Source organism: Neolamprologus brichardi, chromosome 14, assembly GCF_056152115.1.
Source record: "Neolamprologus brichardi isolate AB-2024 chromosome 14, ASM5615211v1, whole genome shotgun sequence".
Taxonomy (NCBI): domain Eukaryota; kingdom Metazoa; phylum Chordata; class Actinopteri; order Cichliformes; family Cichlidae; genus Neolamprologus; species Neolamprologus brichardi.
This window is the reverse complement of record NC_142117.1, coordinates 14,934,397-14,953,034: the sequence shown is the minus strand read 5'-3', so window position 1 is coordinate 14,953,034 and position 18,638 is coordinate 14,934,397. Positions and strand designations below refer to the sequence as shown.

The following is an 18,638-nucleotide window of genomic DNA, read 5'->3' as shown; positions in this document are numbered from 1 at the left end:
TGTGCCACAAAAATTCTGTTCAAGCTTTGTGTTTCTGACACATTACAGCATACTCTATAAGTAAGTTCAGAAAGATTTTTGATTTGTGTGTGAGCAAGCTGTAAAAAAGTACATGAAGTAAGAGGTTGTTTATAGTATGGGGAATAGTGTGAAGGTAGGAGAGCAACTTTGCTTGCCTAGCTATAGTGTGAAAATGAATAGTTTATTCTGGGTGTCTTTGTTTAGAGGTATCTTATGAGCTCTTTAAAAAACATAATATTCAGACATATTTTCTAATTTTAATTTAGATCGGAAGTAGTTAATTTTCAGAAAGACCACTGATGATTAGCAATTATTTGCAATGTCTTCTCCTTGTGCAGGGGTTTCATTAAGCAGTTTTCTCTGTGCTGACTCCTGTTGTTAGAGTAAAACACCTTTGTTCTGATCACCTTTGGCTTTTGTATACTGGAAACGATGGGAAGCAAGAACTCTGCCACTTAGGATCGGTTAGAAAGTTAATTTTCTTACCATATATTGGTTACAGAACCCAGGTTCTTGGATGCACTGTATAAGGTTGTCATGATACTAGCATTTCAAACTCAATAACGATACCTAAGAAAATGCTTAATACCATTTTGATACTATGGAGAAAAAAAGTAATAAAATAAAATAAAATAAAATAAAGATCAATCCTGGCCCACGCAAATGTATTCACCTACAGGTCTGTTTGTTTTTTATGCTTCTCATGACTTGGCACCATATTTCATTGCTGATCAAACAGAGTTAGTAAGGTAGACTCCCACTGTTTCTGTCCTGTGGCTGGTAGACTTTTCTGAGCTTCAGTCTGGGTTATAAGAGAAACATAACATTTTTTTAGACACAAATACTTGTGTCTGATAACATGTGCTGCCTAGCTGCCACATTAATGTTACCATTTCATTATTAACCACTACCTTAATGTTAAATTAAGAGACGGGTAATCTGACTGTCAGGTGCTAATAGTTAAACGGCGAAAGTTAACGCTGTCTGTTAAATATTTCAATAGGAGCTTCACTGACCCCATGAAATTCCTCCGACACTGTTTGTCTGTGTTGTGAACATCACTACTTCAACTACTAGTGAGGGGAATGGCTGTGTGCCTGCCTGTCTGCAGCACTGCTGTATATATTTGTGTTTCAGATGGAGGCAAAGATGACACTGTTGGTATCAGTAGTAAATAGGTATCTAAGCCGATAGCAAGGTTTTTCATGGTAATTAGTGTCTCTAGTGTGTAGTGTAGAGTTGTTGTTTTTTTTTTGATGGGTGAAAAAACTATAAGCCGTCTGTTAGTCTGCAGCCTCGACAAGCAGAGGTTTGTATAAGTTTTTGAAAAGACATTACTGCAGACTAACAGTCATTTAATAAGTGCCTTTATTGAGTACTACAGTGAAACACAGTCATTTCCCGCTCAGTTTTTATGATTGAACGTCACATTAATTTAACTTTATTTCCCTCCTACTTTTTCTCTGAAAGCTGTGTGCAATGATAAAGCAGTGGCTTCGATGTGAGACCCAGCTTAACAATTTGAATCAATTAATTAGTGCACCTCTAATGAAAAAGATGAAATGGTTTCTCATTAGTTTGTCTCTCACTGACATAAAGCAGAAAGCAGACAAAGATGGGTTTGGCTAATTTGTTTAATTAGTTGTTTTCAGGTATGATGTGAAGGTTACCCAAATTTTCCCAACTTCCTTCCTTACCTGTCTTTCCCCCCCCCCCCTTTTTTTCACCAAAACATCCAAGTGTATCTTTGACAACACTTTATTATAGATATCAAGCTGTGATTTATTTTCAGGCTGTGCAGCGTAATGTAACTCTGTTTTTCTCTCTCTGTCTGTTAGATCGCAAAGCTCCCGGAGTAGATGAATTGTTCATCTTTGTCTCAGAGTCTTCCTACTCTCTCTCTCTCTCTCTCTTTCTCTTTCTCGCTTGCTCCCTTTTTCTCTCTTGTATGCACCCAGAGAATAGGCGAACAAATTCAGTTTGCTGAGAGGAGGTGTGGTATAATCAGTTTGTGAAGGGTACACAGGCGATAATAAAGCCAGAGCAGCAGCTTGGGGCAAACGTAGTACATCATTCTCTGTTGTGGCCTGCCCGAGCCACAGATTTAATGTAGCTTTGTCTTTAGGCTGTACGGCTCACAGACACAAGCTCTCATCTTATCTAAAAGTATGGTTGAGGTTTCTTTTTTCCGGTTTCCTCCGCTCTCTCTTTGCTCTGCTTCTCGCCCTATCTGCTGCCTATTCCATTATGTTGTCTGTCCGTCTTTTATCCCTGTTCTTTTTTGTTTCATTTGGCTCCCTAGTTTGTGTGATACGTACATGTGCATTGACCTCCTGACCTGATACTACTCATCCTGGGCTGAAATCCATTATTTCTTTCTTTTTTTCTCTCTCTGTTCTCTCATGTCACACAATTACTTTGCCATTGGACTTCAAAGAGGGTTTGCCCCACGTGTATGTGTGTGCAAGAGGGGCATATATGTTGTCATTTCTCACTTTGGCTGAGATGGGTCAGATAAAGGTGATAGCTGGGTGTGTTTGAGTATATGTCAGTCTATTTTTCCCAGAATCATCTTAATTAAATTGAACTAACCCTAAATTTTACAGCTTAACCTAACCTTTATGATGTTCTTATCTTCAAACAACTCTGAAGGTATTTAGAAGAGTGAGGACTGGCCAAGCAACAAGCAAGCAAACAAACAATTAATCTGTTAGCTACAAGACTTGGGTTGGGTTGCTTCTGAAACTGTGTTATACTATTATTATTTTGAAGTGTGTTCTTCCAGGTTTAGTTCAGTTTGTCTCTGTGTGAATTAGATAGCTTGAGCTTTGGTAAGGGAGATCACACACACACACACACACACACACACACACACACACACACACACACACACACACACACACACACTTGTTTCTCCAGGTTGATTGTCCTGAAGGGACACCCTGTCATCCTGCACTGACAGGGGTGTGCCTCAACTGTCTCCCTTAGCGACAGTCCAGTTGCCTAGGTGATGTCTTGAGGATGATTACCTGACGCCCACCCTCAGTGTCAGCACAGCACAGCGACGGCATCAGGGTTGCTGGCAACTCTTGCCATCACACGCACATATATTTTCAGACTCTGACTTCCTGTGCCTTGACAGGCTGCCAGCTCAATCCAAAATAAACTTCTTTCAAAGACAGCCTGACATCACAATAGCATAAATAGCATAAATAATTCAACAACATGAGCATGAATAACTCACATCTAAATGAGGATCCCTCTTTTCTTCACTTTCTCCAACTGACAGGCGTGTCCTGTTAGTGTGTGTATGTGAACTGTATCCACATGCTTATGTGTGTATATACACACGTGCTCATTTTTAATTTTGTATATGCAACTGTGTCCATGCTTGTGTGCAAAAACTTGTAACCTTTCATGTTATGTGATCCCTGCATGTGAATTTTGCAACTAAAGGAGACAAGACAATAGATTTTGTTCACAGCACCGTGCATGGCGATGACATATATCTTAAGTCAAATTAAATGTTCATTTGTCTTACACTGCAGTTCTGAAATAGACATATCTGCCAGAATTGTAGGGAAGTCTGAGAGAGCCCTAGAAACACTACCCAACTGCTTTAAGAATGCTGGAACATGTTTAGTTTTACAGCCACTTTAGTATTGATACTAAGGAATATACAGATACCATAACCTTCTACTAAATTTGTGGAGGAAATGTCACATTTGCTTATAGCAGATGTGCACTTAATGAATTAAGACTGCTAATTTTTGGTGATAAGCAAGACAAATTTTACCTGTGGATAGAAAAATGGCATTCTTCAGCCATTAATAGCTGCTAGCAGTCATAGCAGTAACTTCCTTGCTTTGTTATTTGTATATATGTTTGAACCACAGTTTATTAGACTAAGCATTGATAAGAATAGCAAAGTTGCTCAGTTTCACTAGCTAAGACACGCACCTGAGAAAAGGAAGAAAGTAGATTATTACACATGATAGAAAAATTACATGTATCTATAAACAGAAAAAAATATCAATAAGAAACGCAGCCAACCCCCAGCCAACCTCGCAGAATTACAACAGCCATAGAATCCTCTCTTATAGACCCAGAAACCTTCATACATACTGTGATTATCTCATCATTGCAGAAAGATGAACAGGCCCCCTGCCTAATCACAGATGAAGTGAAGCATCACAAGGCAATGGGTGGTGAAGACATTCTATTTTGTGGTCTATGGGAATGCACAAACCAGCTGGAGGATGTGCTAACAATCTTAACATCTCCCTGTGCAGGCTCACCCTTATGTCCACAGCTATCATTCAAGAATTCACTGGTGACGTGTCTGAATGATTACTACCCAACAGTACCGACTTCAGCTGTCACGAATTGCCTAAAGCGAGATATCCAGATATAAAACCAAGCTCAGCTCCCTCCAGTTTGCATATGAATCTAACTAAAGAATGTAATCTGCACTCTACATCGTTTTGATTTTACCTGGACAGAAGGAAGGGAGGGGGGGGGGGGGGGGGGGGGGGGAGAATCTACTTGGCTCCATGGGGTGAGAGAGTAGCTTGAGAATCTAACCTGGGGCTGCCGTGTTATAGCCATTCACAAAAGAAGAGATGCAACAATGGCTTTACTTTCCACAACCTCTTCAACCCCCTCCCGTTACACAAGAGGTTTCACATTTTGAGATCCAGAACTTCCAGCGCCAGAAACAGCTTTTTCCCGGAAGCTGTGAGTCTCCTCAAACCCCTGCTGTCTGCAGCACCCAACAGACACTTTTATAGAAACTCTGTGCACCACACGCACAACTGCCTCATGCCCTCAACCCTTGGTCATGCACACACTCTCTCTCTCTCTCACACACACACACACACACTGAGAGGCACACAAAAATCCAAATGCACAGCTTCCCACAGTGTGACCTGATACACAGTGCCTGCAAGTAGCAGCTGGTTAAGCCTCCTTCCCCAGCTTACTAGGGGAAGATGGCTGAAATAAGCTTATACACATATGTAACATTTATTCATGAATTCATTCATTAAACTTCCTTCTGTGCTGTAATATTGTAGGCAAATATCCTTTTGCATTAGACCAAATCATGCAATATAAAGCCAAGCATGAGGCATGAGCCACTACTTTCTCTCTAAAAATAAAAATAATTCTTAAAATATATATATTTTTAAAATTGAATAAAACTAATCTGCATCTATATTTCTTTAAAAAATATTGAGAGGTTTAAGGTATGAAACTTCAGGTTTTATACCCTTTTCCGTATTTTGCTGACATTTTTTCTACATTTCTTCTCCTCATCTTAATACCTGAAAATATTATTAAATACTCACGGCCCATGGGGAAACTTCAACAGATTAAAATACATTAGCTTTGAGTGTTGTTACATCCAGCCAGCTGTTCACATCCACCCTGATAAAAATACAGGAATAAGAAGATGTGTCAGTTGTTTCTGCGAAATTGAATCAGGTATAATACAATCTGAGAACGGTGTTCAGACTTCTTTTAAAGTAAATTTGCACATGTAAAGATATCTGTGCATTCATTGTTACTTATTGGTATTTACTCTATGCTGCATGAAAAGGTATACCGAATCCCCAAGACACTGCATAAGGGAATTTCTGTTGGATTTTACTTTTCAGCTGCAGACACAGATCTTGTGTAGAACAAATGTCATCAGAGTCTGTCTTTTTGGATATAAAGCATAAACAAGACAAATCAAGGACTCAGGCAGTTTTTTTTTCTGTCATTTTTGAGAAATCAGTGCTATGTAACTGTTGATGAGATATGCATGGTCAAATTAATAGGATTGTTTGATTTACAAAGAAAAATCTTCCTCTCCCTCTGTTTAGACATTCACAAAGGATTAAATGGGCATCTGGACATTGTGGTTCCATGACAAGCAATTCTCTCTCATATGGCTCCAAGAAGGACAAAGAGAGCAAGCTCCAAAAGGTACCGTCAAGATAAAAAATATATTTATATTTATATGTCTTTAATTTTTATTCAAATTTTTCCTATGTGAGTTAGAGTGACAGAATAAAACACATTTAACTCTTAAACATCATGCCACATTTGTTTGCATGCTAATTACAACTGATAACTAACATACAGTATAAGCATTATTGTCCAAAAGCTGTTTTTCAGTTTGTGACGTTAGGATTATGAATGTGTCTTGAATCCTGTTTTCATGTGTATTTTGGATGTACGCTAGATCTTTGGGGTGCAATGCAGATGTCTTTAAATCTAAAGCAGAAAAACAGTCTTCTCCAAATTTTAAAGCCACTTTTAATTGTTCAGCTGTAAAAGAGTGTGGTTGTGGAACACGTCTGGGGAAAAAAGAGATGCTAGAGGCAGTAACCATAATCTAGACTGATATTCCTAATACTAATGTGAAAACTTGGTTTCTGGACAAAGTCACTGTGTTCAAGTCAGTTCTCAACAGCAGAGTAATGAGGTAACTTATTCATTTATTTGCTCACATATTATAAAATACAGCAATGTAAACACTGTATGAACATACAGTAGTTTATACCTACAAATACACACAAAACTGAACACTGCGTAGGGTTGTTGGTAAACTGAGAGCTGATTTGTTTCTCTATGCTGCCTCAACAGCTGTCAGCAGGTAAACTGAAGATCCGAGTGCTGAAGGATGAAGAACTGACAGGTGAGAAGTTTACAGTCACAACTTGAGTTTCAGAAGTGAGATATCTGCACCAGGTAGGCTTGACATGCAGGCGTACTCTTGGCACTATATTGAACTTCCTTCTACCATCCACTTGGACGTTAATATGCAAGAGCATTCTTCACAGTTAGTTCAGTACGAGGGATACTTGAAAAGGCAGGTACCAAACTCTGGAGTTTTTCTGTTAAACACTGATCTGTCTAACAAGTGTTTAGCTTTGGCATACTTATGTTAAACATGAGGGAAAGAAAATCATCAGGCGCAATAGTTAAATGTCTCTGCGTCATGTATTAATTATAAACAGCTAAGAAAACGTTTTAAAGGACTTTCTTTGGTGTGCACAATATGTTGTAACAGGCAATATAACCTTTGGTTTTGTTGTTACATTTCACAGCAGTGTGTGAACTAGTTGTACAAGCAGGCTAACTGCTTTAACAACTTTTTGCACCAATAACAGATGCACTTTTGATACTTGTGTAAAACTTTGCTGTACATACTAAACTGTATCTCTCTGTGTTTTTCTGTTGGTCATGGTCGTCAGTTGCATAATATCCCTTAAATGTCAGAAATATTAAATTAAATACCCTTACTGAGAGTTAATAACAGTGCACTTGCTCTTTTTAGCCCCGCCTCAACCACCGCCTCCACTTCCTACCCAGACGGCAAGAAAAAGCAGACTGAGGGGAACAGTATGTGGACAATGTGAAGTCAAGACTGCTGGAATAGTATGCACGCCAAAAACTGTCACACCTGAACAAATGCAAACAACACTGTATGGCAAAAGTCACTTTGACTGTCATGGATGCAGGGTTTGTTTGGCTCTGTCACAAAGCAAAAATTGTCTGTTTGAGAGATCAGATTTCACAAATTGGCAAGTGATTTTGCCATTTCTCATTGGATTCAGGTAAAGGTTTTGTGTGGTAATAAGGCACACACACACACACACAAAACACTTACACGTGCAGCACTAGGAGCCAATTCACTTGATCTGTTTTCAGAGTTTAAATGTTGAATGTCATATTTTTAGTCTCCCCCCCTTTCATTTTTCTTTGGAGTCCCCTCTTCTCACCCATATATCCTACTGCAGTTATTATATAGATTTGATTCTCTTCTTCCTGCATCAGTTGTTAGCTTCGTCTGTCATTCAGATGCTCATTTTCACCTGCCCACCTCCCTCTTTCTTCCTCGTGTTTTCTTGTCACTCCTCCTTTTCAGTTTTTCCATCTGCCATATTCTGACCTGTTTCTGTCTTTCTTTCTGCACTCCCTTATTCATGTCTGTCTTTTTCTTTCTTCTGCCTTCCTCTCTCTCGCTGTGCCTCAACTGTCCAATCTGTTGGTCTATCTGTGTGTTTGTGTTTGCACTGATAACAGTTTAGTTGGATCCATTCATCGATACTTGAGACCTCTGAGGGCACCATTGTTTATTCTTTCTCGCTCTTCATCCACTGCTGCTCAGGAGGAGGGATGACGGCCTGAAACTGTATGTGTGAATAAGAGGGAGAAGGAGAGAAATGAAGCCTTACCGTCTGTGTGTGTGTGTGTGTTTGTGTGTAATGGACGGAGCTGAGTAATGCATGTTTGATGACCAGTTGCTCCCACCTCCTAAATCCTCAGCTCCCTGTGTAAATCCTATTCTGTGTTTCACTATGAAGCCAGCATACTTTAGTATTGAATAAGTGATGCTTCTATGAGAACAAGAACAAGAACAATGATGGTAAGAGCGAGGGAGACTTATAGAGGAATTGAAGGAGAGGCAGGGGTTGAACTGATTGAGCTGACATCTACAATTTCCCCCCTTTTTGTTGTGGAATAACTTATTTAAGTGCAGCACACACAGTGTGTTAAAATATAATGTGATGTGATTTGCTTGATAGTGCGTTTGATGATGATGATGGCTCTGAACTGTCCAATGAAGGGCCGGATGCCCCCAGTGTCCCATAGTTATGGGCTTAATGGTTGTGCTTATGGTAGTCTGGGCAAGCACATAGGCTAAATGCATCCACAAATACACACAATACCCTCATGCGCACACACATTTTGGATAGCCCTCGTACCCTATAATGATGGCAATAATGGGAAGCGTTACAACTGTCTGTGCCATTCTGTCTGGAACTGCACTTATGCACACAAATACTCACACACTCACATATGCACTCATAAACGCACAATCACACATCTGTCCTTTTTTCTTTTTTTTCTTTTTTTCTTTTTAAAAAAAACATGACTCATTGTAATAAAAATGCTGAAATCTCATGTGCAACACACACTGCACACCTAGCCTCATGCTTTATTCCAGAGTCATCCAGGCAAAGAAAAAAAAAAAGGAAAAAAAAGCTACCTCATTTCTCCCTGTGTAGTAGGAAGAGTGCAGTGATATGCTGCTTGCAGTCTGATAGGGATGCCTAGTCCCAGAGGAGTGGTTGTAATTTATCCTCAGGCCTGAGAGGGGAAATGAGGCCCTGCTTTATGGGACCATTAAAGGGCAATGTCGCAGCTGCAGGTTTGCGTGTACACACACTCACACACATTCTTCCATGTATGGATAAAAAAAGAAAAAAAAAAAAGAATGAACACACAGCATCACCCATAAAGACATTAATTACAGAAATACATAATATGTATCTAAATAAAAACAAATTACTGGATTAATGTTTGAATCAGCTGGTAGAAATTTACACTGTAAGGTTATTCATCCAGAAATCAGCATGGAACTGTGAATCATTGTGTTTGTTGTACTGCTTTATTTATTATAATTATCTATTATTCATCTATGAATAAACAGGTATAGACATAGCAAATACGCAAGTGAGCAAGAAACAGAAAGCTTCCAAGTCATTAGATCCAGAACTGCATCACACTGTGACAAAATAAATAATTGAAATAGAGTTAAGTTCCTCCAAGGATAAAAAGAATTGGTAGTGTTTCTTGAAAGAGCGCACTAAACTACACTATTTTAAGTGATGGTGTTGGTAATAAAACCTTGATCTATTGAAAAAGAAACTTGCATGCATAGTGAAGGAAACCAAACACAGGCTAGTTGTTGCTTGACTGTTTGCTTTTTTTCCACCCTAGCCTCCGTGTCTCCATTGCACTTGCCCTTGCTTGTGTGCTCTGTCCAAAGCCTGTTTCCCAAACCTGCTGATGCAATGACTTTTTCCCACTAACAAGACCTGATTCTTACAGATAGAAATTATAATAACCTCCCTTAAGAGGCATTCACTCAACCACACTCACAACACACATGTGCCAAGCACAAATGCACCAATGTGCACACAGTTAACACACACACAAACACACACACATGCATCTTGCAGCACCACGCCAGTTTATAAGGAAAGGTTGAGGTTACATCTTTAGCAAAAGGGCGCTTTACCTACCAGTGCAACCACTTGCATGAATTAATATATATGCATACAGTACACAGACATGCACAGGCAGTGACCATTGTTTTTTAAACTGAAAAACATAGAAACACACTAAAGGTGGGTGTTTTTATATGCAGACAGACTGATGGCACTTGGTCTGTGTGTTGCAGATGTGTGCTGAATGCACTGAAAACTACTGCGTTGGCTGTTTTTCCAGATTTCACCATAAGGGGGCACTGAAGTTCCATAAAATGATTCCCATTCAAGTGAGTGTTATTTGCATATGTATCAAATCTATTTTCTCTGTGTCCAACTCTCTTTTTTTCTTTGTCTTCCACTTATGCTTTCAGTAATAAATGTTTTGATCCTATTCTTCTTCAGCTTTACTCATTTTTGTCTTTTTATATATATAGATAGATAGATATACAGATAGCTGATCATTATTATATCTTCATAACTATCTCTCATCTTTATTGTCATTTCTCTTCTTCAGAACATCATACCAGTTTAGTATACACAAGAACACACACAAACAGTACACAGGGCTGGGCAATTACATGAATAAAATCATAAATTGACTTTCTAACTGACCCAATGTCACTTGAGTCAATATGTTCAATAAATGAATTTTCTCACACTAGCAGCTAACCTAGACTTAATGCTCTGAAGACTAATTTACTTGTGTTTAACATGAACAAGTCAAAACGTGCCTTGCTAACAGACAGCTGACCATTCTTTGTTGCCATGCTTCTGTGACCATTCTAACTGTGGTAGCTAGCAGCCAACCTATTTCACTGACGCTGAACCCTCACCAATGAATGACAATGACGAAAGTAAAACTTAGCTCAAATTTGGAGAAACAGAAACAGAGAGAGCAATCCAGCATGACCGGTTTTGGGTGAGGGGAAAAAAAGACAAAGGCTAACTATAGAAGAGCGAAACAAAGTTTAACAATTAATGATTAAATCAGTTATGATGTATAAACACACATAGAATGAAAAGTATTGAGTGAACAAGAAAGTTTTTGTTTATCCTTTAAAGTTTTAAGTCTAATTTATAATAAAGATTACAGAGAGTGCCTGGTACTATGAAATCTTTAACAGAGCCGGATTAATCGAGGTTTTGTATGTGAGGAGAAGGGCTTTAAATTCATCCAGTTTCATTTGTATAGCGCCAAATCACAACAAATCACCATTTTTTAAAATTATTATTTTTTTGAGTCTTGGCTGTCGTTTGTTTTGTTCTATGTCAAGTACATCCCAGACTGCTTCAATAATGTTGAAACCGTGGCATCAGAAGTCCACGCTCTGGGTAGTTCCTAACTGGTGGTGCTCCATTGTGTGTTTGTCTATCAGATATGCTTTTAGTACATTGTTAGTGTGTTTGGGATCATTGTCAAGCTGAAAAATGTAGCAGTTGAAATGGTTGATCAAAATCTGATCCTTTTCTGTGTTCATAATTCCACCAATTTTGTCAAGATCCACAACTCCACCGGTCTAAATACAGCACCAAACCATCACAGAGCCTCCGCTGTGATGGCTGTCTACAGATGGCTGTAGACACTCACTGTTGTACCTCTCTCCTGATCTCCTCTGTACATATTCTGATGAGGTCTTGAAGGATTTGAAGCTAAAATTTCAAATTTGCATTCATTACTCCATAGGACCTGGTGTCACTGGTCCAGTCCAGTTCTTGTGGAAAAGACATACTAAAGCCTTTTCTCCTTGTTTCCCCTCAAGAATGGCTTCTTGAGAGCCACCCTTCCATTGAGACTAGTTCTGATCAGGCTTTAGTCAACAATTGATGAATCCACTGAGGGATAAGGTCCATCCCTCAGGTCCTGTGTCAGGTCTTTGCTGGATTTTTTCCTATTTTCTCCAGACATGACTTTCAGATACTGTTCATCAGCTAGAGATACCGTTGAGCCACTTGTCCAGTTTGCTCAGGCACAGAGACTGGACCTGACCAAAGCAGTCAATCTATAAAGAAAAGCTTTGAAAGGCGTTCAGAAAGCCTGCAGAACTATTGCTCAAGACCACATTAAAATTTACAACAAAGTTTGGGTTCTTGCAAGCAAAATATAAAGAAACAGTTGGTTCAAGACTTTTAAAGAGCACTGTATCTTCACTCTTCAGAGATGATTTTCTATATATCAAGAGCTTAATTTTCAGGTTAAATAAGTGTTTAAAAAAACAGATTACTGAAGGCTACTCATAGATGTACAAAACACATTTCATGGCCCTACCACACTCTTTTAAAGACAGAAAACACTCCTCAACAGCAGTCAATTAAACAGTGCTAACAGCAGTCTTCAGTCAAAGACAGAAAGACAAGACAGCGGGTCAATGTCACAGTTTAATTACAGTAAGCCAACGCTGTTTGCACAGCAGAGGAAAGATTCTATAGATAATGTCTATTAATCTGAGTAGTTGTAAATACCAATTAAAAGTCATGTAGAACAATTGTTTATTAAGTCACAATATAAACAGAAGCAGACAGTGGATGTGCATGCATTTTGTACCACTAGGTACAACAGAGTAACACTATTATTTAACATATTGTCTAAAAGTTGTCCAAGACCTGAGATTAGATACTCAGACACAAGCCTGCACTTCTCAGACACCTTCAGTGTGTACTTTTGGAAATAGATAACAAGCATACAGATAATATTTTTTGTACTCATATAAACAACTGCTCACTGCAGTATACAATAGTTGAGACCACATGCAAATACACACTCACACATAGACACACAAAGGCTTGTTTCTGTTAATCAGCGGCCTATTAAGCCAAATTAGTATGGAAAGCATATCTAAAAGGGAAAGCTCATTTATCCAAGGATGTACAGAATAATCAAAAGATACAATATGTCATATGGATATACGCTACATACAATGTCTGTTCTGTTTCTCGACAAGATATGTTTGGGTTTAAGCTCTAAGCTTTTTGTGAATTAACAATTAAAGCTTGTCATGCACTGTTGCTCAGCTTATATGAATACCCTTTTTTTTGCTTTAATAGGGATGGGTATTGTTAGGATTTTATATCAATGCTCTTATTGATGCTCCATGCCATGTGATAGTGAAAAAGAGTGTTTGACACAGTGGTAAATGTTTTTTTTTTGTCTCAGCTTTATGTAAAGGAAGTGCTTGGTAATTCACCTCCACCACCGAGATCTGTGGTAATCACCCTGGAATTCAAAATATTAACAAACATAAATTATTTCAGGTCGTCACTGAATTCAAATTAAGCCAAGTTTATATGATCAAACCTAGTGGGGTTTGACCCCACACCCACCTTGATCTAGATCTGTCTGTCTGAAATGTCTGTTGTCTGAGATTGTAGCCAAGTTTACAAATTTGAAGATAGAACAAATGATGGCACAGCAGTCTGCCTGCATTAAGAAATTTCAAATCAGCCTAAGAAGCCATTGTTACAACATGGACTTTGCTTTTTAGTTGCACAAGCTTTGATTGTGCTTTCATTTAGAAGGGTTATTGTTATTAGCTCAAAAAACAAAACAAAACATCTTTTACTCCACCTTGGTTTTCTCTACCAATATTTCACCTTTTTGCTATCTGTTGTATCAGCCCAAGAGGATGGGGTGCAGCTCCACATACACTTTCAACACTGAAGCCCCTTGCACCATTGAGCATTGGAATTTTTTCAAACTTGGCAACAGCCCTCTGATACTCTTTGTTCCTTAGCTCGTGTTCCCCTATGTAGTTGTTGAGAGAGGATTTGATTTTAGCATCTGACTACAGTCCACTGACGAAGCTTTGGCTACTGCTTGGAACTATTTGCATTTACAAAATTGCTAAAAATATGCCAACTGTATTCCAAGGTTCATAACTACAGTTAGCTCCATATATATTTGGACTCTGACACAAGTTGTTTTTTTAACTTGTTTATTGAAACATATTCCAATTATAGTTATATATTGGATATGGACATGATTTTTAGACTCTCAGCTTTCATTTTGGGTTACCTACATTCAAATTGGATGAAGGGATTAGGAGTTTCAGCTCCTTAACATGTTTTTAAAGGGTCCAAAAGTAATTGGACAATTGACTCAAAGGCTATTTCATGGGCAGTTGTGTGTATGATGATTTGATTTAAGGTGTGGTGCTTTTATCTGGAAGATTTTGCTCTGAACAGAAAACATGCAGTCAAAGGAGCTGAAAGCTATCCTTAAGCTGCAAAAACAAAACAAAACAAAAAACGATCTGAGAAATTGCTACAATATCAGGAGTGGCAAAATCTACAGTTTGGTACATCCTGAGAAAGAAAAAACGCACTGAGCACTCAGCAACGCAAAAAAGACCTGGAAAGAAGACAACAGTAATGGATGATCGCAGAATAATTCTCCAGGAGGTTGGCGTATTGATATCCAAGTCTACCATAAAGAGAAGACTAAATGAAAGTTAATACAGAGGGTTCATTGTAATGTGCAAGCCACTCATAAGCCTCAAGAATAGAATGACTAGGTTGAACTTTGCTAAAACTCATCTTAAAAAAAGCCAGCACTGTTCAGGTAAAACATTCTTTGGACAGATGAAACCAAGATCAACCTCTACCAGTATGATGGTAAGAAAAAAGCATGGAGAAGGCATGGAACAGCTCACATTCCAAAGCATCATCTGTAAAACATGGCGGAGGCAGTGTGATGGCCTGGTTGTGCATAGCTGCCAGTGGCACTGGGACACTAGTGTTTATTGATGATGTGACAGAGGACAGAAGCAGCTGAATTCTGAGGTGTTCAGAGTCATACTGTCTGCTCAAATCCAGGCAAATGCAGTCAAATTGATTGGGAGGCATTTCATAATAGACATAATTGACAATGACCCAAAATATACAGTCAAAGCAACCCAGGAGTTTATTAAAGCAAAGAAGTAGAATATTCTTCAATGGCCAATGTAGTCACCTGATCTTAATCTAATTGAGCATGCGTTTCACTTGTTGAAGACTAAACTTTGGACAGAAAGGCCCACAAACAAACAGCAACTGAGAGCCGCTGCAGTAAAGGCCTGGCAGAGCATTAAAAAGGAGGAAACCCAACATGTGGTGATGTCCATGAGTTCAAGACTTCAGGCTGTCATTGCCAGCAAAGGGTTTTCAACCAAGTATTAGAAATAAACATTTTATTTTCAGTTATTTAATTTGTCCAATTACTTTTGTTCCCCTGAAATGAAGGAACTGTGTTGTCTCTGTCCAAAATTGTATGGATGTATCTGTACATCCTGTTGTTCATCCTGTAAATCTTTCTAAATTTTCCAGTTCAACTTTGTTTTTACACTTTGAATATTCTGCCCTTTTGCTATATCCAGACAGAGCAAAACCAAACATGATATCATGACACTGTCAGCTTAATCTTTTTTGGGCATTTTCCTGACAGTTACGTTATTCTTCCACAGCATGTCTTTTATCCTGTCTTCCTTCTCTCACCCCAGCCGGTCGCAGCAGATGGCCGCCCCTCCCTGAGCCTGGTTCTGCCAGAGGTTTCTTCCTGTTAAAAGGGAGTTTTTCCTTCCCACTGTCACCAAAGTGCTTGCTCATAGGGGGTCATATGATTGTTAGGTTTTTCTCTGTATCTATGAAGCACCTTGAGGTGACTTTTGTTGTGATTTGGCGCTATATAAATAAAATTGAATTGAATTAAATTGAATTAAAGAATTAACACATAAATAAACACTGTTTGTACAGGCACTTTGGTACTGACCGGTCAGGTACCGACCCCACTTTATTTATGTTTCCTTGTACTTACCCTGTGTGCTACCTGACTTCTCATTGGCTGGAGACACTGATGTGTATACAGTAGCCACCACAGTGAAACAAAGCCATGGAAACTGACAAAGAGAAAAACTGCACACACTGAAGTAGCTCTATGAAACCACACAAGACAACTGTCCATCTACATCTCCTCAGTGTTCATCTCAGTTTCTATCCTCACTTTAGTCCCTTGTAATGCAAAACTGTGTATTTTGGCAGGACATAAAGACTGAGGATTATACACATGCAGCTGACGCAGGCATATCTCTTTCTCTCTTCTGCTAATCCTGTTTTATTTGCCTTGGAAAGAATGAGGAAGGAAGAGAGACAGAAAGACAAAAAGAATATTAATTTCATCACTATGCAGTTTTGGGGCTTTCATCGGTGCCTCATCAGCTCCTGTGTCCAGCTGCACACACACACTCCCAAACGTGGTTCAATTAATGTTTGCAGAGCATTTTCAGTATTTGATTTAGCCTAACCTGTAGGGAGTACCAAATGAATATGGTATGCGATGATATATCAAGAAACTTAATAGCTAAGTTTAAGCTTTACAGCATTAATTATAATTGACAATAGTGTGCCTAATTTAGCAAATGTAAAGGTTATGAAAATGTTATATTCTCATACTACCCTAACCCCCTCACTCTTTCCTTCTGATGCTTAGAAAACTTACAGCACTGTAAAACTTAGCAGAACTCTGGTGGTTTTAGAAACTAAAAACTATGGTTAAGTAATTGATTGATGCGACTGGGCGAGTTTACTTTTCATTGTTGTGCGCAAAGTCTTCCCTGCATCACTTGTCTGTTTCCAAAGGGAAAGTTCAGTGATCCTGGTTTCACAGCTAAACAACATCCTGGAAAAATTATAGATAGGATTATCTCACTTACAATAAATGATACTATGTGGCACTGTGTTGGACATATTTTCCAAGTGAACGAGAATCTGTGTGCACAATTAAGAGCCAATATTAATGACGAAAACATCATGATTGTTTTACCATTTTAAGCCGTTGTGTAAACTTTAAACTGCATTATTTTTGATGTCAGATTTGAAGGATTGGTTTCAGAATCTTAACTGTTAAACCCAGTGTAGAAGAAAGCTTTGATACTCCCAAAAGACTTTGGCAACAACATTTGAACAAAACTTTTCACCCTTAGATATGAGGCTGAATTAACTTAAAAAAGTGTCTATGAATTCTTGACAGTGCATTATGATACAGTATGATGATATGAGTGCATACTTTCGGACAGTTTCTCCTTGAAGGCATTTATTGTATTACAATTAGCTGTACAAACGAATAGTGACAGAAGTTGTCTCAAGAAGGAAAAAAGAAGAAAGGAGAAGTTCAAAGCTGTACCCACTCTATGCAGTCTAGGGCTGTCCCAAATACCGTCTTTGAGGATTTGAGGCTTTAGTGATTGTCTGACAAAAATTCAAAGAGAAGACGGCTGCACTTACAGTTACATAACAACTTGCCATGGTTTATATTCTGACCTGTTAAACGTTATTATTATGTAGATTGCAGTTTGAAATTGATTAAAAGGGTACAAGCACATATATGAGTTCATTTGAGGTCATTTGTGAAAGAACTTTTAGGAGGCCATCTTTGAAAGTTTTGATGTTATTGCAAACCAAAGACAGTATTTGGATGCTTGACATTTTTTGACAACTCGCTTGTCAGTGCAGCTTATGTAAAATGAGAGCTGTGAAGTACAAAGATTAAAGGTAATGAATACAATTATCTGAAAAAGAGAGTTTGTCACAGAACTCCATGCAGCCCTGTGACAAACTAGACACTCCCCATTGTTCAGTAGTTTGTAGAACCACCTTTAGTTACAAGTTTACTGTATAACTTTCTCAGCCTCTCACATTGTTTTCGAGGACTATGGTCTGATTCTTTATTTTACAATTTTGCTTCGTTTATACACAGCTCTCTTAATGTCCCACCACAACATTTTGACCAGGTTGGACTTTGCCTGGGCATTTATAACACTTTATTTCATTTTAAATCATTCTGTTGTAGATCTCCTGTTGTGCTGGGGATACTTTCCTGTTTGATGCATGATTTTGGTGATATGATATTGTGACAATACTTCACTCACAAAGTATTGCAGTTTATCACCTGCAAACTTCTTCAAAGTTAAACTTTGTCAGTATCTGTTTTATCCAGTAAGATAATAATCTCCCTTCAATTATTTTTTTGCTTCAGGCATTCCAACGCTGTCATAAAAAACTGCCATAAATGTTTCCATAAGACCGAGTCAGTCTGTCTTTGATTGAATGGAGTCAAGTTAGTAATTGCATGCAATTTGTTTCTGATAATGCAGCAATTAAGTGTGATAGATTTTTGAAAATCACTAATTTGTTGCTATCAAAAAGTGGTTGTAATAACCCTTAAGCTCTATGCAACCAGTTGTGATCGGTCGCAGGATGTGAAATGATTCAGTACAACCAAAAGGCAGCTACTGGTTTTTTTTCTTGTGGTAAATACAGGGAGGTTACTTTGCTATTTTTCTTGTGTTACATGAACTTTAACATTTAACATGCTAACTAAAGTCCGTAAAGTCTGAGCTGCATCTGAGATCAGGGATGCTCCTAAGTTGGGGTTTTTTTGGTATTTTTTTTTATAATTTTGGGGTTTTTTTTGGAGTTTCTCTGAGCATTGCATGGTCTGACCTTGGGGTGAATTTACTGGATTGTCCATTTGAAGATTGTGACATTGTGTTACCTGAATGCTCTTGATTAGTAAACTGCCAAAACCTCTGCCTTTATAGC

At 38.4% G+C, this 18,638-nt stretch overlaps 1 protein-coding gene across 5 annotated transcripts in view; it reads left to right on the top strand.

Annotated features, from left to right (window-relative positions):
• zbbx (zinc finger, B-box domain containing) overlaps positions 1 to 18,638 on the top strand; it is a 70,265-nt gene that overhangs the window by 6,309 nt on the left and 45,318 nt on the right. For 4 of the 5 annotated variants that reach the window (XM_006799867.2, XM_035911601.2, XM_006799866.2 and 1 more), the window contains exons 4-7: positions 5,889 to 5,991; positions 6,655 to 6,706; positions 7,349 to 7,449; positions 10,262 to 10,357. In XM_006799867.2, the coding sequence (XP_006799930.2) occupies positions 5,889 to 5,991; positions 6,655 to 6,706; positions 7,349 to 7,449; positions 10,262 to 10,357 (352 nt within the window). Of the gene's footprint in view, positions 1 to 5,888; positions 5,992 to 6,654; positions 6,707 to 7,348; positions 7,450 to 9,109; positions 9,227 to 10,261; positions 10,358 to 18,638 lie in introns of those variants that run through there. The other variant, XM_006799869.2, reaches the window with a different exon arrangement.